This window comes from Cyprinodon variegatus, unplaced genomic scaffold, assembly GCF_000732505.1.
Source record: "Cyprinodon variegatus isolate N-32 unplaced genomic scaffold, C_variegatus-1.0 Scaffold879, whole genome shotgun sequence".
NCBI classification, from domain to species: domain Eukaryota; kingdom Metazoa; phylum Chordata; class Actinopteri; order Cyprinodontiformes; family Cyprinodontidae; genus Cyprinodon; species Cyprinodon variegatus.
Genome location: NW_015151332.1, coordinates 155,216 through 177,209, shown reverse-complemented (window position 1 = coordinate 177,209; position 21,994 = coordinate 155,216). Strand labels below are relative to the sequence as shown.

The following is a 21,994-nucleotide window of genomic DNA, read 5'->3' as shown; positions in this document are numbered from 1 at the left end:
TTCAAATCTAAATGTTGTGTAAAAGAGTACCAAAGTAGGACTCAATGAGATCAATCATATTTATTTTAGAATGGTATTAGTGAGAAATTTCTTAGGCGGAGAGGCCATTTTGGCACATTTATCCATAAATGTCACCAAACTGTGCCAAATATGTTTTTTACATCAATACTGGGGGTTTGGTAAAATTACGAGGTCATGTAGCAGCTGGACCTGCCGGTGGGTCCGTGGGGTTCTAGGGGTTAACTGCCTAAATGTTGCATGCAGTATATATAGCCCTTCTTTGTCATGCACATCCTTGTGACAGTTGTCATATGGTGTAATTTTCTATTTCTTTAAACTGTGAAATCTTTGGAACAAACTAAATTATAATAAAACTAAATGCTTTCTTTACTCTAAACTACGATGTTCCTCTTATATTTGGCGAATTTACGTTTGTATATTTCGCAAGAATATGTTGCAGTGCATGCTGGAGTTTTGCATGATGTGGATATGCATCTAAAGGCTAACATTTCTCATCTTACGTGCATTGTTGCCAGGTTGGGATGTTTCCCAATCTGGCAGTTTAGGATGGCCGTCTATGGGTAAGAAAGTTTTTCTTTATATGTATGGCCTAAGAGATCAATAAACTGGTTCAAATGGGGCGAGATTTTAAATATCCAGGCGGTTTATGAAAATTTTTTGGGTTTGAAAACGTGAGTCAGTAACATCTGCTGATGTATTGAGTGTGGATGTTACACAGTAGGAGTCACCGTTGCCTCCAAAGCCAGTAAAACCGCATTATAGAAGTCTTGGTGATGGTTGTTGTGTGATGCTTGAAGATAGATCGGTTAATCCAAAATGTGTATTCGTATTGTGATTCACATTTGAGACGCACACGTTTGACTGTTGGGCCGGTGTGGATGAAAAAATGCCAGGGCCGAAAATCGTTCCCAGTCTGAGCCTGGTTACATCTAACTAAATTTAAGTGAACATATCAGAATTAATCTTTCACGTACTTTAGTTGCTCATGGTCTAGTAAAATAGCAACTCAATCCGTCCTGACATCTCCTCATCATAATGTTCATGACCATGTGTCATGGGCAATCCTGACTAGTTACGTTTACTTGTGTTGCCATATATATTTACTTTCTCTTTTGTTTTGTATTGATTTCCTATCTCATTTCAGGCAACATAAGTTCCTACATTCCTCCCTGCAATGAGGATCTGCCACATCTTAATATCATTCACCTGCAGTTTGTGATCCTCATTTGTTTAATAGCCTTTTTGTTTCTCAGTCATGAAGTCCTTTGCAAATACGTCTTTGTCCTTTGAATCAAGCGTCCCAGCTTTTTTGAAATTGAAATTAGATTTCTAGCGATTTTTTTGACCCTCCTTGTTTTTGGACCTTTCCCTGCCTCTGTTTTTGCTCCTCCTGCTTACATTGGATTATTGGTGTTTGACCCAACTGTATTAAAAGTACCATGAGCTTTATTCCACTGTGTCAAGTCTTGCATTTGAGTCCTCTATTCCTGAGCCGTACGACAGCTTGATAGTTATATTTACAAAAGGTTTTGGCTTTTGGCTCTGGAATTTTAGTTTTTTTATTTATATAATTAAAATCTGGATTTGACAACCTGCACTTTTCTCACTTACAGAAAATATAACATGGTTTATATAGAACAGTAATGGAGATTTAGCATCAGTAACGAGTTATTTTTCATTTTTAATGCTAGCTTGCTGACATTCCAGTAGTTCTGGAGATGTCTTGAACTAAAAAAAAAAAAAAACACAAAAAAAAAACAGGTTTAGTCCCCTTTACCAGAATCTAGAGCCTATCTGTTCTGTAAGTCCAGTCCCTGTTGTGAGCTGGAACCTTATTGGAAAGTTAATATCTTAGTCATAAAATACGTGCCCTCCTTTTCCTTATAGTTTGCAGAATATTTGTTCTTTAGATACCAGATAAAGTATATAAAAATCAAGGTTCATTTTACTTCTGATGCAAGATACATGACATCCAAAGTGAAATATACAGAAAGATCCTTAATTCTTTTATAAGAAGGTATTGTTTTATAGAGGAATTTCTTTATTTCTGACCTTTACAACAAGAATTGGATTTATTTGAGCGCTTAATCTGATGGAATTGTGGATCTTCGAGGGATATGATTTTAAATCTACCATGTGGTGTACATTTTTAATGACTCTTTTTACGTTTTGCACATAAGATTTATCCATATGTTCAAGTAGAAACTAAACTCAGATAAATGAATCTTTTCATTCTAACGCTCTGGCTGAATATTAATTGATTGAAAGCGGAGGGAAGAGAGCACAAAACAGCTACAACAACTGCAGAGCTTTACACTGAAAACATTAAGTAAAAATTGGCTAAGTGAATTGTCTTAAGCACAACTCTGTCACCTTTGTGCACCCAGTAGATATAACCAAATTGCATTGTGATGTTAAGCCAAAAATTATAATTTGTGCTGACATTACGAAACGCCAGCCCTTATTCATGTACCGAGCAGAAGGAGGATTTATGCTTCATTATATCCATATAGAAGTAAATCTTAAGTCAGAAATTTTGACTCCATCTTAAATTATGTAAATAAATACATTTATGGCAAAGCTAATACGCAGTTAATGTCAAAGCACCCCAAGGATTCAACAGAGACTCCAAATAGTAAATAGTAAGAGTGGAGCTCATCTTTTTAAAGCAAATTTAAGCTGGATGTCTTCTCTACCTCAAATATACATCCGGCGTAAGAGAGAGGAACAAACAGGGTTTTTAGATAATATACCTGTTCTAACGTGACAACTAAAGGCAGTGTGGCAGGCAAAGATGGAATGGATGGAAAAAAGGAGAGAGGAGGAGCCTTGTTCTCCCTCCACCACCACTCTGCTGGCCTGTTCCCTTCTTAACCAAACAGCCTGGTTGGCCCTGGTCCTCTGAGTCCCTACAAACCCCCCCCGCCCTCCCTCCAGCTCCGGAAACACTCGTACTCTCCGCGTTTCCTGTTTGTCTGGTTGAAGACCTGGCCGTCTTGCTCCCAAGCGGCACATTGGAGGGACAAAGGAGGAGGGGCGGGCGAAGGAGAGAAGCACAAGACACAAGGACAGAGGGGAGGTTGGCAGGGAGAAGGCAAAGGGAAAGACACTGAACACTCCCGAGTTGGGATTGATTTACTTCATTAACCGAGATTACAAGTTTAACTTACAAACCAGAGGTCAAAATTTCTCATTAACAAGGGGACCATGGAGAACCTCGGGGCTTGGAGACCACTCTTATTACTGACTACACATTTCAATCTGTCTTTGATGTTCCATGTCTGCCTTTCTACCCCCTCTTTCCCCCTCCTATTTTTTGGCAGCGAGGTTGATTTTAATTGTAGCTATAGAACAGAGCATAGTTTGCCTGTAAGCCAGCCTCCACATCTGTAGTGAGTGCAGCTTTAGTGATATTGGGTGCAGTCCATAGCTGGAGGCTAATTTTAATGGTGCCCCCCCCCCCCTTCTCTTTCCTTCTTCATTGGAGACTCAGATTGTTTTCCACGTGATTCCTGTTAATTTAGCTGGAGGAAAGGGCATCAGTTTTCCTTGTGCTCCCCCCCGCTCTCCCTTTGCCTCTCACTCTATTGCCTCACTCCTTCTTTCTGATCTACAGCCTCAAAGAAAGAAGGTGAAATGAATTCAAATGGAAAAATAGACTGTGCTCACTATTAAAACGCTTGCCTACCTTTGTCCCTAGCATTGCGCCTGGTCGAGAAAGATAGGAGGAAGCTTGCATGGCTGTACAAACTGGGGCAATTTAGCTGGTATTGTTGCTTTTACATCAACAAACAAAGCTCTTCCTTTGATGTGATAAATGGCCTAAGTGCCTGGATGATAACTCAGAGCTCATAAATGTGTCAAGGATGTTTCAAAGCACGATGCATGTTAATCACTGCAGGACATTGTGCATCAGGGTGAGATTTTACATCCCAGAACCTCTAACACCACCCAAGATGCCTTATTATAAGCACCCAAAATATAAGTTGCACAATTCAGACAAGATGGAAGAGCAGATCACAAAAAATCAATATGGGGAAATAAAAGAGAAATGTGGCAAAGAGCAGAAAAAACTGATTGTGATACAGTAATGTTTGTGAGTAGGGACGTATTTGTGCTTTTATAATCCAAGTTATTTCTGAGGATCAAACAGAAAGAGATTATAGAAAATAAACTTCATTAGGCATTGCAAATGTATGTTACAACAAAATTTGTCTTTAGGGGCCCAGGAGCATTTCAGGGTTAAAGGTCATGTTTAGGAACTTAGACTGACAGTCTGTTTGACCTGCCGATCTTCCTTGGAGGCATGATAAGAAAGTAAACATGCAAGGAGTGCAGTAGGACCACTAACTGAGCCTGAAAGCACACCGAAAATGTTTTATTATTTCTGTTCAAACTAGCTATGAACCTTTTCTTTTTAGCCACTTATTATAAAGGTAGTAACAGAAATACTCAGTGGAGTGGAGAAAAAAAAAAGTAAGCTTTAAAGCTTACCTAAACAAACTGATTAAAAAAATTCTTCCCGATCAGTCTTCACTTTACCTGAGGCTTTAGGAACAAGGTGGGGTCAAAGTCGCTTACCAGTCAGAAGGAAGCTGACATTTAGGGAGGCAGCTATAAAAAAAAAATGCAACTCTTTCTGTAATAATAGGGTAACATTTGGGGATGTTAGGTGTGACAAAAATATAACTTCAACAGTGAATTGTCCAAATAAAAATGTGAAATTACTGATTTAACAGATTTTTTTTCTTGTTTTAAAGGTTAAATATAATGAAGTCAATGACATCACATAGCTGCCTGTTTACATTGAATCAAGGTAAACTGATTTCACCTTTTTGTATCCTAATTAAGATGAAAGTTAAATCAGAATCTGCTTTTATGGCTCGATTCCTTAATAAGACATTCATGTATTTCTGGTTATTGAGTGCAACTATTTTATTATTTGCCTTAAAATGATATTTGCTATGAATTTTCACTGAATTGAACTGTATAAACATGGGCCTCACCTAGGCAGCCCTATGTGTAGTGACCCACCACTGGGACCACAGTGGGTCCTCCAGCAGCCTCCGCCATTGGCTCTTTGAAACTAATCTGCCCTGCGGAGTCCTGTAAGACACCCTTTGTTACCTTCTGCAGACTGGATCAGGCTGGAGACGGACTTTCCAGCCTTGACAGGCTATCAGTTTCATCGCCCATGGCGATCCACATCCAGGCACAGGTCTGAGTCCTGCAGAGCCACCCTCAAATTGAAGGTGGGTAAAAAGGTGGGGGGTAGAATTGTTGGAGAAAGTCATGGAGCAAATTGTTTTAGTCACTACTTCCTACTAGTACCAGCAAAGAAGAAAAGTGGTGTTAATATGAAATAAAAAAAAGGGTAGGAAAACAGAAAAGGAGGATTTCTACAGGAGCTCTGCCTCTTAGTCAACAGAACAGGATCTCAACAAGGCCATTATCCGACTCCTAATTTGAGCTCTGGCACGGCACTGAAGGGCTGCCTTTGTCTGGGATTAATGCGGAAAGCTCAGGATGCGATGTCAGAGGGAAATAATCAGCGTGGGCCCTTCATAACGTTGGCTGCTTGTGCTCCTGGCCAGGGCCCCCGGCTCATTTTTGTGGAGATGAAATCTATGACAAGCCCCTCAGTGAAGCTGAGAGCAGGCAACAGTCCAGTAACACCCACAGGCCTCCAGGCATCCTGTGACCCCCTTAGAAAAGTCACATTCACTTTGCTCTGGAGAAGGGAAAGAGAACGCCGCAGGGGCCTCCAGCCCATGTGAAATGAAGAAATGTGAGGAGGTGAAAACGAAGTGAAAATAAGTTAAGATTCCTCCTCCGCCCCCACTGCAACAAACCCAGATGAGGGGGGGGACTCTAATATCACTCCATTATGCCTTCTAATTAAGCGTGTATTGGACATGAAAATAAAAAACTTTAATAAACAACTCCTTAATGTATATTAATGCTTATGTTGTGTAACTGCGTTTAGGCAAGAGGTTAGAGAAAGCCTTTTTTCCCGCTTTCTTTAAATGCAGCAGAAGGTCGCCGGCTAATACCCATCAGGGTAAACCATTGTGAAAGAGGTCGGCACTGTACTCAAGGACCAGAAGTAATGTTTTTATTTTGTTATTTATGCTTTTTTACCGGGTGCATAACTATGCTCCTCTGCAGCAAAGGCACTGTTAAGTGAAGGATGCGAAGATGCAACTCGATAAGCAGGTTATTAAAATGACCAATTGACATTCAATATTCAGCCTTATTTTACATTCATCATATTTACGAAGAAATATGTGGAATTTAAATGTTTCTCCTGATGCCTAAAGGTAAATGTGACTCGCTACAGCAACTGTGCATAAGTTCATGTAAACCCATGTGTTAGAGAAATGGGATACTTCAGTCGGTGCTCATGAAGCCTCAAACTGGAGCCTTTTCTTTGTAACAACAGCTTAATTACAAACAGACTAGGCATGTCACAAGGAAGCATGTCAATGTCTTACTTTAAACAGTATCTCTTGTTAGTTACTACACGTTATCATAAGACACTGTAGGAACTGGCTTTTTAATAAAGGCCTGAAGTGGCTGATACCAAACTGTTCCAAAGTAGAGGTATTAAAATAACTGTAAATTGATCTCACTTTGCAAATTTATTGTAATTATCAAAATTATTGTTTAAAAGTGTGTTAAAATGAAAAAAAAAAAAAAATGTTTTCATTTGTGGAGGTAAATCCAGGACCAAAAACAGACTTTTTCCAGACTTTCGTTCAGAAAGTTAAAGTAGTGCTAGAAATTAAAAAATTCAGCTCAAAAATCCTTAATTGATCCTAAAGGGGAAACCATGTTGTGGTAACTTGTTTGTAGATGTTTATAACTGTAGGTAGGAAGGATCTCCTGTAGCAGCCTGTCTTCCACCTGGTCGGGAAAAGCCTCTGATTGAAGACTACAGCTGTTAGAGTCTAATGAAAATGATGCTCACTGTTCATAATGTTCCTCATTTTATGAAGCATTTTCCTTTTTGAAGGAGGTTCTAGAGGAGTTCTAAGAACAGAGCCGATCTTTATTACTTTGTTGAGCTTCTTTAGGTCATTTGCTCTGATGCTGTTACCTCAACAGAAGATCGAGGAAGCAATCACACTCACTACAACACACTAATGGTGCAAATACAGAAGGACCTAAGCTTTCTTAACAAGGCCAGTCTCCTCTGTCTCTTCTTGTAGATGGCTTCACAATTGTGTCTCCACTCTAGTTTATTGTCCAGGTGAACACCGAGGTATTAATACTCCTCCACCACCTTCTTCTTCTTTGAGGTTAAAATGGTTCCACTTTGTCTTGTTTCTTCTGAAATCTACAATAATCTCCTTGTTTTGCGGACATTCAGGATAAGATGATTGTTTCCTCCCCAGCAGTTTACCAGCTCTCTGTACTCAGCTTCTTGTCCCTCTCTGATGCACCCAATGATTGCAGAGTCATTGAGAGAAATCTGTCCTTTGCTTTGTTCCTGGGCTGCTGACTACTTGATTAGACAGCTGACCCTTCAGTCTAACAAACTGTATTTGTTGTTGCCTCCACCTTAGTATTCTGGGGTTTGTCACAAAGTAAGTCAAGCTGCATTGTATTAAATGCAATCGAGAAATCAAAGAACATCATCCTCACAGTGTCTGCCTTGTCTAAATACCAGGGGGTTTGTTGAATGTGTATGATGGCATCATCAATTCCAACTCTGTGACGATAAGCAAACTGCCGGTTGTCTTGATAGAGATTGACCAATAGGTGTCCCTCTGGGACAGAGGTCACAGATTAGCGGACCGCGGTCCGGATCCTGAGCCACCTGCTGGCTAATCCGGACCCAACAAGATTTAAAACATTTATAAGTTAAGAGATTGTCCAACTTCACTTGCGCCGCTTCTCCTGTTAACATGGTAAAGCCATCCAGAGAGTCCGGGACCAGGCTATACGTGACACAAATTAGCCAATGAGCTGCCAGTCAGGGTTGCTGCTGCTAGCTACTTTTAGACACAGCTGGCAAACCTGTGGCAAGCCGGGCGATGGGAAAGAAGGAGAAGATGATGAGAAAAAGAGAGCAGAGAAAGTGTGGACTGCTGGAAGAACTGTGGTGAACTAGTGAAAGAAAAGCGGTGTGCTCAAAGATGACCCTGCACGTTTTGAGTAGGTTTGGCTCAACCTGCTGCTGTGAAGCAGGATCCCCCACCATTACTATTTTAAAAAATAACTATCGATCCAGGCTCACGAATGAGCACCTTGATATGTGCTTAAGAATGGCTTTTGCCGCATTAAAAGCCAGGTTTAAAGCCTCGTAGGTCAGCCTAAAGCCCACTGCTCTCATTAAGCCATAAAAAAGAAAGAAAAGAAAAAAAACGGTTGGTTCTGGCGTTTTATAAAAGATGCGAATCAGGAAATTTTCTATATACCAAACTGAACGATTGTTATTATCTACTTAAAAAAAACACCAGAATGCAAAAATTTTATATATTTTTTTAAATATTTCTTTATTTAAAAATGTATAACACAGATGCATAAAAAGCTCATTTTATTTCAGTGTTAAATTCTGTTTAAAGTAACATCATAAATAAAAATGTCTCTTGACCTTAAAGGAATAGTACACCCAAAACATGATTAGCCTTCATTTTCTACTCACCCCCATGCTGAACAACACTCTGGAGTACTTTTTTGATATCTCAAATGCATCTGGAGATCTGGGAGGCTTCTTGCTGTCTGCTGACATTCAAATAATGGAGGTCTATGGCGCCCGAGGCAGAAAGGTCCATAAAAATCCACAAAAAACGTGTCAATATTCCTCCATACTGCTCGTCCAATGTATTCCAAGTGTCCTGAGTGGGTAGCATCCATAATTTACTCGAAACGAAGTCATTTAGAATGTTTTTAGAGCATAAACAGTAGTGTATAGGATTTCCTGAAAGCGCGCGCCCGCACGTTCACGATGCTACGGAAGCCGGCAGACCAAACCAGATGAAAGTGCGCATTCAGCGTCTGCTCTGCCAATAATGCAAGCGTAGAAGAAGAAATTTGCTGTTTACCTGTGCAAAGAAAGAAACAACGAAAGAAAAATGTCTGAGGACTTCAGTGTTGAGGAAGAGCATGAGTTCTTTGCCGAGCTGAATGCGCACTTTCATCTGGTTTGGTCTGCCGCGGTTTCCGTAGACTCGTGAGCTCGCAGGCGCACGCTTTCAGGAAATCCTATACACTACTGTTAATGCTCTAAAAACATTCTAAATGACTTCGTTTCGAGTAAATTATGGACGCTACCCACTCAGGACACTTGGAATACATTGGACGAGCAGTATGGAGGAATATTGACACCTTTTTTGTGGACTTTTATGGACCTTTCTGCCTCGGGCGCCATAGACCTCCATTATTTGAATGTCAGCAGACAGCAAGAAGCCTCCCAGATGTCCAGATGCATTTGAGATATCAAAAAAGTACTCCAGAGTGTTGTTCAGCATGGGGGTGAGTAGAAAATGAAGGCTAATCATGTTTTGGGTGTACTATTCCTTTAACTGGTTGTTGATTTTCTTTATTCAGACCCCGCTGATTTTTATTTGGTTACCCCTGCTCTAGGACCTTCATGGTTTAGGAAGTCACAGTAACAGGTCAATAGTCATGAAGGACTGTTGGCTGAATTTTCGTTGATACTGGAAAAAAAGGAAGGAGGTCTTGCACAAGACTTGCATTATGTCCTGAGTCAGGCTAAGTTGGTGTGGACCTGGTGACAGTTGTCTCTTCACTTGACTTCTAGAGACAGACAAAGGGAGTGGCACCATCTTCTGAACCATCATTCTTCAACTCTGTTGAAGAATCTATTCAGTTCGTTGGCTCTGTCCAGACGTCCATCTGTCTGATCTTCCTTCTGCTTGAAGCCTGTGATCTTCTTCATCTCTGAACATACATCTCAGTCATTGATCTATTGGAGCTTGCTATCCATGTTTTTCCTGTAAGTCTCATTGCTTTCTCTTATTTTTACTTTAAGTTGCTTTCAAATAGAATGAAGAGATTGATATCTTTTTTTTTTTTTTTTTTTGCGTATCAATGTTTTATTGTATTCTTTAGAGTATGTGAAGTTTAACCTCTAGGCTTATTAACGGGGATAAAGGATAGTTTCAACCAGTGTCTGATTGACCGATGTAATACATTACATAAACATTGGACCATATGGTTTATTATTAGAAGGCCGAGTTGCCTTGTGATGGACTGGGAACTTTTCCAGGGCATTTTCTTAAAGATTTCAGTAATTTTCCCAAGGAAAGGACTGCCCGGGTTGATGTCAACCATTAAATAAATGTGACTTTACCTCAAGTGTGAAGTTTGATGGAGTTAAACCTTTGAGACTACCAAATGTAACATGCTTTGAGGGGACTATAAAAGGCATAATAAAACCAAAGTAAATTTCTTTAAGGATGCCTATATGAAAGAAACTGCCAAATAATCAAAGGAATATAATTGAATTAAAAAAGGAACCAAGAGATCGTATAGAAAGTTGCTTCTCAGTATAGTTGTTAGTTTTACATGTTTCCCTGTTTGCTAAGGCAAGATTTGAAGGTCCTTACATACATTTCATTTTCAAACAATAATGGTGGGCACACTCAGATTTAGCAGGCCTACTGTGTGCTGAGCAAATGGTAACTGGCCTGTGCAAATATAGTCAGGAGACTTGACCAAAGCGCTTTACAATACATTCACTCTTTCACCCATTCATGCACACACTCACACACTTACGGTGGCAAACTACATTGTAGCCACAGCTGATCTGGGGATCACTGACAGAAGCGAGGCTGCCGTACACCGATTCCACCTCTGAGAACCATCAGAGGTAAGGTCTTCAAATTTAAATCACTCACCTTCATAATTCTTTATGTCTTGTGTACATTTTGAAATCCTGCATATTGATCATCATTATGACATCACTTCCACTTTCACAAAACATACCGAAATGGCAAAAAAGCACATTATTTGCACCTATTAGTGTTTTGTTAAAGGCAATCTTGGATTGAGTTTTTGTTGAGCTGAAATCTGCCGACAACTGAGTTGGGCGGGGAAATTATCAGCTTTTTAAATATAATCGCAATAAAAAAGGCAATTTTTGAAATGCAGAAGGTCTCAGTTTTAGTAATGTTACTTTAAACTAGAGTAAGAGGCCAACTTTTCCACACTAGCCCTTCAGGTGGCCATAATATTCTTAAAGGGGATTTGGCTTAGGGTTAGAAAGAGCTGCATCTAGCGCAGTGCACTATGCATGCTAGTAGATCTCAGTTCTTTTCCTCACAGCAGTAGTAGTAAAGATTTGTAATAATGGAAAAGAAAACAATAAGACTATGGAGAGAAACATCTACAGCCTGTGCTGAGTTTGAAGGGGAAAAATATTTATTAAATCTCAATATAGGTTGAAACAATTTCAATTTAGATTTTTAGCAAAATTCTTCAGCCCTGCAACTGAGCTACCTGAAATATCGTTAAATTTTTTGCACACAGTCCTGATGCATATCCAAAGTGATCTCTTGGTCCTATTCCCTGCAAACACCTACATAATGAGGCAGTCATTATACGACTCTTTCATTTCCTAAACTCAAAACTGGGGAAGCTGTTGGCTGAATAGTTGACCATTTATTTTATTTTATCAATTGGAAGATCTCTGAGTCACTTGTCTTTTTTGCAACCTGCTTTCTTTCATTTACCCCTTTTCTACTGGCCGAAAAAAACTGTTTAAACCCAAAAATAATCGGCTTTTAGTGGCAGTGGAAACAGCTCATTGACGGGTCTCTACCCGGGTCAAATAAATCGGCAAGTTATCCGCGTTAAAATTGCCTCGGCTCTGATCTGCATGCTATGGGAACACCATTTAATGCAACTTTCAGACGTCATCACACTGTGCCAGTTGCGTCTGATCTAACAAGCCGAAAAAAACTCTGCTTACATTTCTTAAACAGTAAAGGACACCTACTATGCCCTGGCTTCCTTGTTGAAAACAAGGAAGCCAGGGCATAGTAAAAAAAGTAAAAAAATGTTTACTATTGAAAAGTAAACAATGTTTTCCATTGTTTACTTTTCTGATTTCTGACGCAGTGGTGACATCATCAACGCTAACCCAGCATGGTGGTGTCACAAGACACACAGCGGCGGGGGGGGGCACATGCCACGCAGATTGCCAGCTGGGAGTTAGAACCAGTTTCTTTTGCCAGTGGGAAGGGAGCCAAATGTCGATTGTTAGCAGAGTTGATCCATGTTTGAAAAACACACGTAAACCCGCCATCTTCAGTGGGAAAGAGGCTTTAGTCTCCTTTATGGCAGTTCTTGTTATGTCAGACCACATTTTGCCGTAGCAACACAAATAAACACGACTAAGGAGGTGAAACAATGCCACCAATACCATACTAGTTAGCAGTGATTCCTGCTGAAAACTAAAACACTATGTGCAACATTGTGATCAGGAGAAACACAACTTAGAAAGTTCAACATGAAATAAGCTGTAATCTAAAACATAAACACACTTTGGGTTGTGATTTTATCCGTCAGGCAATAGAGGGTAAATCATAAATCATCACCAACACAAGAATCAGCCTTAAATTAGAGATAATGTCGTGAACAGTTCAATAGTGCATCAGAAAATAAGATTTGCCATTGGTACTATGGTAGAACAAGCACATGTGCTTTATTATCAGCGGGCAGCAGAAAAAAAAAATATATTTCTTTCATGTAATAAGCAGACACCACTGCTTGCTGCCAAAAGCTCCCTAATCAGTCCCTGAAACACAGCATTGCCGCTACGTTGTTGATTAATTGTCTAGGAAACAACAAGACAATGTAAAATTGTAATGAATTAGATATTTTATTCATTTAAAATGTATAACTGTATCTGTAGAACACAATTATAAATAAATAAGTGAGAAGGTTTTTTTGTCTTTTTCCTTCTTACCTCAGTCCCTGATGGTGTCGCCCCCGGTGAGTCCAGTTTGCGTTTTTTTCGAGGTCCAATCGCAGCTAGCGCTGTCAGGTTTGCATCCCGTTGTCTCATCTGGGCCAGCTCTTGCTGTTGCATCTAAACAGAACATAAGGAATAGAAATGTAACAATATGCATAGAGGAAAGTGACTGAGGTGTTATGGTGACTAGGGATGAGTATTGGCTTGGGTGATGCGATAGGATGTCACAATACTTGGGTTAAAAAACAATATTATCACGACATTGCAATACCAATATATAGTGCAGCTCCACATTACTTATTATGGCAAACAGCTTGACAGCCCAGCATGTCTACTGCTAGTATTGGTCTGTGCTAATCAGACTTATCTTCTGGTATTTCTGATGTTCTTTTTGCAAAGTGCTTGAGTTTGATGAACTAACAAAGGAAGACTTGGACAACAAAAACTCAACTGTGGCCACTGGGACATAACAAACAAGTCTGTAAATCAGCCACATCCACTTCAAATTTAAAGCAACACATCGAGTTAAATTAACTATCTTGAAAAATATCTGCTACTGAAATCAGGAACGTCAGAAATCATTTTGTTTCATATATTATGATCATAGATTAAAGGCGGAAAATCTGAGGTTCTATTGTGAAGAATTGTGACTTAATTTACCAAATCAACTTGGGGTAGTTAATTTATAGGTTTGTTAGTGGTAGGATTCCAGTTTGTGTGGGTTGTTTATTGTGTTTCCTCTCTCCACCACCAGGGCGGTGCCCTGTCCTTGTTGGGCCTCCCTTCACACCTGCGGCTCGTTGGGTCATTACCAGAGGAGTACTTGAGCAGCAGGCTGTCACCACCTCGACGCCAGAGTTTTTGCCAGTATTGGGTACTCTAGCCAACAGAGATTAGCTGAGTCTAAAGTTAGGATTGTTTGTCAGAGTCTGAACTTTTTTTTTGTCTTTGTTCTTCGGCAGGAACACTTCCTGTGTTGCTGGATAAGCCTGGACCTTCTACCCCTGGAAGTATTTACTGAGTTTCACTGAGCAGGGGGAAAACATCCCCATTATCCGTTCAAGTCCACCCCTGGAAAATCAAGTGACAGTCCGCTCCTTTACTCCTCTGGGTCCAACGTATGTCTGCCTGTCTGCTCTCCAACGAGTTCCGTCTTCTCTGGATTAAACCCCCACACACCGGATCCAAGGATAAACCAAGAGCCCCCCAAAAGTGAGTGCCTCTCCAGCAATATTCAAGCCTCAGTCTATTTTCCCACTGTCCCTGAACTGATCACTGTGACCTCTCCTTCAGAGGTTCCGGTTCACCAGTCCGCTGAGTTCCAGCAGAGTTTCAATCTCCATCAGTGTTTGCTAACCTACAATAAACCTGTTAAACTTTTACCCTTGGTGTCTGAGTGGTTCTCTGCATGTGGGTCAGATCTTTAAAGCCCATTTTGACAGTTAGTTCATTAAAAAAAACTGAAATATGAACGTGAGCTAGTTCATTTTTTCTCTGTGTGAACTGAGCGTTGAGTTTGTTCTTTTTTATTATGGACTCGTACAACATTGCCCCTAATGGTGACACCATGCCAAATGCTAAGTGGGACAAGATAAGTAAGCAGTACAGCAAAGCAACATGAAGTGCACCCACATTTTGACTCAAAGGTCTATTAACAAGAACCCTAAATGTGGAATTTGAGATTCAACTTTATGAACTTTCACAAAACATGCAACCCACTATTTTCAAAGTAACTCAATGAATATCAAAACGGAGGCAGAACCAGGTAATTAAAAGGAAGAAAATAAAACCGTGTGACTAAGGTTCTATTCTCTGGGGCGGTATGAGCAGAACGCTTTCCTGAGCAGAACAAAATGGAAGACTGTTGTCAGCCATTAACAGAGCACAAAGATGGTGTGTGTGCAGTCACATGGCCCTGCTCTTTTTGATTTTTGCAGTTTGTGATGTTTAAGTGGGTGGTTGGGAGGGGCAGCGCCTAAGGTAATGTCATGTTTAGCCGCAGGGGCTGTAGGCGGACCCAGCGTCGCTAGGAGCTGCCCTTTCCATTGGGTGGAGGTGTGATGGCCTGAGGCAAAGGCACGGAGGGTGCCAGAGCGAACACACATACACGTGCCTATCAATCCCGGCCACAGCAGCACAGGGAATGCCTACCCACCAGCTCGCCTGTGTGCCTGCCTGCTGGGGGAGAGAGGCCTGGGTTTGGAGCGAACAGGGACAATCAATTGTGCGCCTTGATGTCTTTCATGTTCTTTTATGTTATCTCCCAGCATGTGTTCGCTGGGCTCTGGTGTTTGTGTGAGGCATGTATATTGTCTGATCAGTGAAAGAAAAAAAAAAAACTCATGTTGCTTTCAGATGGCGCTGTGTAAAAGGTTGCCTTGGTGCACACGGTCTGATCTAAAATGTGCATGCACTTGCCTCTGATTTTTTTTTCTTAAAACCCTGCTGGCAAGGCATGCCCTTTAGGGTGTTGCCACTTCACATTTAGCACGGCGGAACTGCTGAAAGATCCAAACACGCTGACAAAGAAGGGGAAATAATAGCAGCTGAATACATAAACCTTGTTTACTTACCCATTTTAGATTAGATTGCTGTAGAAACGAGGATATGTGAGAATATTAATTGAAAAATAACGTCATGGATAACTTTAGAAAAGATATATCTATTATTGAGGGGTAAAAAGAAGGTGTTTTTCTTCTGATCCTTTTTGCTATGTATCTGTATATTAAAGAAAAAGAGTGACAAAGCAGATGTGAGACAGTGATCAATCTTTGGTCCCAATCTTGTCACTACAGATAATATTGAGCTTCGCCTGAAGAATCAGACCCGTCTCTTCAGGCCTGACCTTAAAGAATCCCGTTGCAATGCAAAGAGAGACAGAGCAGGAGAGGTTCACTATCTCCCTGATGGCACCAGGATGCCGGCATCTCTGGCTGGCAGTTGGCACCAGGCATGGGCTCCCAGCGCCCACAGCAACTCCCAGCAATTTCAGATTTATGACTGTATGTTAAATGAAAACTTCGTTTTGCCATCTGCGAGCCTGCGATTCCCGTAAGTGAAGTGGACGCCATGACACTGTGAGACAGATTTCTGATTTCAATCTGGTGCCGTGAAGCAGAACCTGCTTTCTTCTCCACCATTTGGTTAAATATGTTCTCTTCTATGCTACCAAGCAGGGCTGAAACCTTGAATCTGATTAATCATGATTAGGCATAGTGAAATATGTTTACAATATGTTGAATTGAAAAAATTCAACGTTTATTTGGTTCAATTATGTCTGTTTATGTTCAGCTAAATTTATTAGGTTTATTCATCAAAGCTATGTATTTTGTTTTTTGTTGCCCTACAGCTGATTTTTGCACATTGCTGTCATTGCAATTGGAACCAAAATATATAAACAATGTGGCAGTTTTACTGAAAAAAAAAACTGTATGCTAGTTTATTTTATTACTTTTAGAAACACAGAAGGATACTGTAAACAGCAACAACTGCAGTGTTGTTCTAGTAAAAGTTTAAACGATGTGATCATATACCTTTTGATTACAGTAATAGATTTTATTGGCAGAATTACAGAATAAATGTAAAAAAATATATGTAAACATTTATTTCAACGAAAATGTGCATAATAGCCATAGAGATCAGTGGTCAAAGCCTGCAACACGTGTCTCAGCGCGGCGCGGTGCCAGGCAAAGAAAGCGGCGGGTGTCTATTGAGCAATGGATCCCAAAAGGGAAAAAAAGAAAGATACCTACGGTGGCCCTGAAGTGCAAACTGCAACTACAAATCTAAAAGCGCAACTATATTAAGGAAATCGCAACTACATTAAGAAAAACAAAACTACATAAAGCAAAGCACAACTACATTAAGAAAAACACAATTACATTAACCTACCGGAAAAGGTAGGTACCATTGGGAAACATGAGACATCGCTGATTGGACGACGGCGCCGTTTGACCTTTGAACCGGAAGTCATTCTGCCTGCTGCGGCTTTTGAAAACATGGATATTGTCGGCGCCCCAAACATAGCTGCCGTTATCCAGGAATATTTTGAATCAGGACATACGTACGAGGTGATACTGGATATGCTCAAGACTAATCTCAGTTAGTTTGCGTACACTGAAGACACACTTAAAAGAAGCTGGACTGTTCAGACGACGCAACTTCCGGTTCAAGGGTCAAACGGCGCCGTCGTCCAATCAGCGATGTCTCATGTTTCCCACTGGTACCTACCTTTTCCAGTAGGTTAATGTAATTGTGTTTTCCTTAATGTAGTTGCGCTTTGCTTTATGTAGTTTTGTTTTTCTTAATGTAGTTGCGCTTTTAGATTTGTAGTTACAGTTTGCACTTCAGGGCCACCGTAGATACCTGATGAGAACAGGGGACTCAAAGAAGAATGGACCAAATCATTTCATTATCACTGGGGAAGGATTGCCTGCATTTTTTGCTTTGGCACGAGAATGTGTCAAATATTAAAAATTGTAATTTGGAAAGGAATTTCCAGGGAAGGCTAAATATGTAGCCGATCATAAAGTTGTAAGTGAGAGAAAAAGTGCGATTGCAGAACTGGATAAATTAGAGGAGAGCAAAGATAGATTTAAGAAATGAATTGCATCTCCAAACTCCAAACTCCTGCTGCTAGTTTTGTTTCAAGCATGAAAAAAACGTCCACAGATCAAACAGGTAGCGCTATTCTGCAGGTATGTGATTTTTTTTTTTTTTTTTTTCCCCAAATCCTAAAAATATAAATCACACCAAGGAACAATGGTGACAGAGGATGTGGGATTTCAGGGTTAGAGAGCGCTGCTCTCATGGATGTCAGTTCCTGCTTGGTTCCTCATGACTCAATCAAGTCCTCCCAAAAGAAACATGTCCACCATAGAAAGACACCTTTATCACATTTCTATAATTTCATTAATGCAACAAAACCTAGACTGCGCAGTGAAGGGTGGTGAAGCGGCGCGCAGTGAGAGCATTCACTGCTTCTCCCTCATCTAATGCTGCTATGTGACATTTGCTCCAGATAAACATTTAATCTTAAATGCTTATTATATATTTTAGCCCACATAGTCCTTTTTTATAGTGGCCTAATACACTTAGAGCCCTTGTTGCCAAACGAGGCTTATATAAAACTTTCAAATTTTTGCAGCTCCAGACAGATTTGTTTTTTATGTTTTTGGTCCAATATGACTCTGAGCAGTTTGGATCGCCTACCCCTGCCTTATACCATATTTACCTTTGGCTGAAAAACCAGATTAAACCCTGGAAAAATCGTCTTTAAATGGCAGTGGGAACCAATCACTGAGGCGTCTCTATCCGGCTCAAATGTTGCAGCAAGCGACCCGCAATTAAAATCGCCTTGGCCCTGAGGAGACAGGCCATGCTCATACTTGGGCCCTAGAATGTTAGCCTGATAAACCAGACTAAATGTGAGGTTAAATTAGTAATTTAGTCTGGCCCTGATGAATAAGACATCGGAAGATTGTTGATGAGAACAACCCGTTGTCTTTCAAACCATTGTCTGTGCCTATTGGCCAACACTCCGACCAATGAGCGCAACTGACTGTGACGTGGTAAGAGCGACAGAAAGCTTGTCGGGGAGTGCCGTTTTACAGCCTGTCAGTAAAACGGCGAATACGTCCTTCTTAAAAATTAATGAGCGTAGAGTCTCTTCCTGCTTATGTATAAATGAAAACCCCAAGTCTAATCCTTCTAAAACTGATTCCAAAGCTGAGTCAAACGAGAACTGTTCAATAGTTGTTACCATCTTTCTTGTTGTGCTTTCTTCAGCGTCGCACAGCTTGTCGTCACCCCCTCAAAACCCCGACCGCTTTGCATCCAGAAATTCAAAACACATCTCTGTGTTGTGATTGGCCCGCTAGTTCTAGGGCCTGTGGCATTGATCGAGGCTAGACCAAACTCGCAGGCAAAAATGATTTTGGCCGCTGGCGGGTGGGGTTAGTTTACTAGGCTACTAGAATGCTCCAATAGGAGGGGGGAGGCAAACACTTAACTTGACAAGGAGACAAGGACAAATTCACATTCATCCTGTCACAATCACACAATCACACCCTTACACCCATGCAAACATATAAAAGCACTCAACAAGGTTTTACCACGGTTTCCAAATTCCCCAAACAGCAATTTTTGCAATTTTTGAATTTGCTGGAAATGAATAACAAATCAATTAGTGTAGTATTCAAATGCTAAAATCTCCCTGTATTCAGTGCTACCAATGCTACACAACAAACACAATCAATGCCAAGTACTTGAACAAAGGTCATTATTGTGAGTCGCATCAGACAGGAAAAATAAGCATCTGGAAGGATGCATACATTTGCCAGCTCCTATCAATGATACAGCATAACCACCTGCTGATCTGAAGTCACTTAAATACCAGTGGTTACATTCTGCCTCGGTGCCCTTTGAAAGCAGGGAACTGGGACTTGTAAAGTTAGATTATTAACAAAGGTCAAAAAATGCAGAAACATCGATCTGCTTTTTTTATTTTTATTTTTTTTCAGAAGCAGGATTTATTCTCGAGGCCTATAGCGCACTGCTGTGACAACACTCAAATAAACAACACACATAAGAATATGCTATATTCTGGAAAGAAAAATGCAACCGCTATGGCATACTGTAACTCCTTTAACAAATTTAAATAATCTAACAGTAAAAATTAAAGCATCATGCATGATGAGATACAACTGATGAGTAACTTGTTGGTCTGTTTTTTTGGAGTTGCATAGAATGAATAGTTGTCACAGTACAGGAGATCAGTTGATGTTTACTGACTGCTTAGTAAGTAAACTAAGCAGTCAGCTCTAACTAATGGAAGGATGCTACTTACTGACCGTTAACCTACAAAAAGGTTTATACAACTAAAACATTAAATGTTTGATTGTTTGTGATAAATTAGCAAACGTTTTCCTACATCAAAAAAATCTGAAATGTTGCATAAATATGAATTCAGTTCTCATCACTTGGTACAATGTTAAACCACCTTCAATGCAATTACCTCTCTGTCTCTTTCAGCTTTTGAACAAAATGCTTCCATCTACATCCTTCAATTGCAGCTCTGACTGAATGATTAGAGAAGTTTTATGGTGGAGAGTGAATCCTCTATCAATTGCTCTCAAAAAAAAAGCCCAATTGGTAGGGGAAGTAGAGCACAGGGACATATGCATCTATGTCACAATTTTCCTTTCAAATGATGAATAATGCTGTGTTTACTCCAAAGACATGGCACATCAACCAATTCCCTGTATTCATGTGCAAAGAGAGAGCTCTGGTAACTGAACTGTGGTGAAAACAGTTAATAAATACCTATAAAGAAAATCAACACTTTCAGGCAAAATAAGTTTGATTATACAAACTGTGTATGTTATAAATATGTCCGGTAGTTGCACTTTTCCTAGGGGTGTCAACAATAATCGATTCAGCGATGCATTGCAATGCGGGGCATGCACGATTCAGCATTGATGTGGCAACGTGCCATAATCTATTATGTCACTGTTTATTTTCTGGCCTCAAATGGACAAGTTGTGAAGTTTCAATTACTTCCGGGGGCATACCAACAACAATCAAGATGGCTGAGGCGGAGGGAGATGACCGCGATAGACAGGTAGGCCTAATTAAAAAAGCACCAAAAGCTTGGAAAGCGGATATCTGGGCACATTTTTGATTTTACGAAGTCAATGAGACTTTGATGCATCGCAATGCATTGTAGAATCGAATTGAATCGAATCTTTACCTGGTGAATCGTAATCGAATCGAATCGTGAGGGCAGTGCCAATGCACACCCCTACTTTTTACCATCTGAAAATATATTCAAATCCAGCTGCTACAACCGGCAGCAGGAAATTCCAGCTGGGCAAACTTCGGAAGCCATCGTTGGATTCCCAGTGACGCTTCCCTGCCCGTATATGGGGATGCCTTCATGATCTTGGCGCTGATGACTGGTTTAATTGTTCCATTCCATTCACCTGTTTAGCGCCACCCAGTTCTCCTCACTGTTCATCTGTGTCACCTTCTCCAGTCTCTATTTAACCTGCCTGCCCCCAGTCATCAGTGCCAGATTATTCATGCCTTAGATGAGAGTTCTCTAGCGTACCTGTTGTTGTTCTGATTGTCTGATCTTGACCCATTCTGTCTCTGGACCTCTGAGTCTGTCTGTTCCTGTTCTGATCTGTTTACCTGATCTGTCTTCAAGTTCCCGCTGGACTCTGTGGGTTGACTGAACATAGATCTGCCTCCTGACTTTGACCTGGATTTCCCGTCGGTACCTCTTCGGATCTCTGATCTTCTGGCTTGGATTCCTGTGAAACTCCTCCACACTGGCTTTGGCTTTGCCTTCTGGATAGTCATGCTTTCCTTTGTCAGCTAAGATCTGTTCGTTCCCAAGTTATGCCGTCTTCAAGGCTTTAGTGTCTGGAACTCTCTGGGTGGCATTTGCCGCATGTTGTTGACAGCACCCATTCCTCTAGACACAGACTGAAGATCAGGTTAGTGACTCACACGTTCATAATCATCCTCCCTCAGGTTTACATGGTCACTAACCTGTGTTCTACCTCTGCAGAAGTTCCTGCCTTAGATGTTCCTTCAGTAACTACAGATCCTTCATTTATAATAAACGGTTTTGATTAATCATTCTGTCTGTTTGCCTTAAATTCTGGGTCGTCTGTTCTTTGCCTTGATAGATCCACTTGGAAACAGCTATTTAAAAATAGGATCATAATGACGTGAATGGTTAGATGATGTTTTGAGTTGAACTTTCTTATTAAAACAGATCTTAAAACTAGTTTTCCCTCATCTCATAATAGCAAGTAAAGCAGGACTGTTCATGGCATCAGACATTAGACATAAGAGACCCACAATTTGTATCAGAGATGTCACACTTTTGTTGGGATCTGGAGGTCTGTCCACCTTCCTCCAGCAGAGGGCGCCCTAAGGTCTCATGGAGCTGAGCTGACGACCACACCTGCGACCCATCAGTCATCAGGAGACCAGCATATAAGCAGCAGCAGGACT

General features: G+C 40.6%; 1 protein-coding gene across 3 annotated transcripts in view; it reads right to left on the bottom strand.

The window, feature by feature from the left end:
- The window catches only part of LOC107099507 (transcription initiation factor TFIID subunit 4-like), a 152,576-nt gene that overhangs the window by 35,194 nt on the left and 95,388 nt on the right, over window positions 1–21,994 (bottom strand). For all 3 annotated transcript variants that reach the window (XM_015397656.1, XM_015397657.1, XM_015397658.1), the window contains one exon: window positions 12,962–13,084. In XM_015397656.1, coding sequence (XP_015253142.1) covers window positions 12,962–13,084 — 123 coding nt within the window. The remainder of the gene's footprint in view (window positions 1–12,961; window positions 13,085–21,994) is intronic.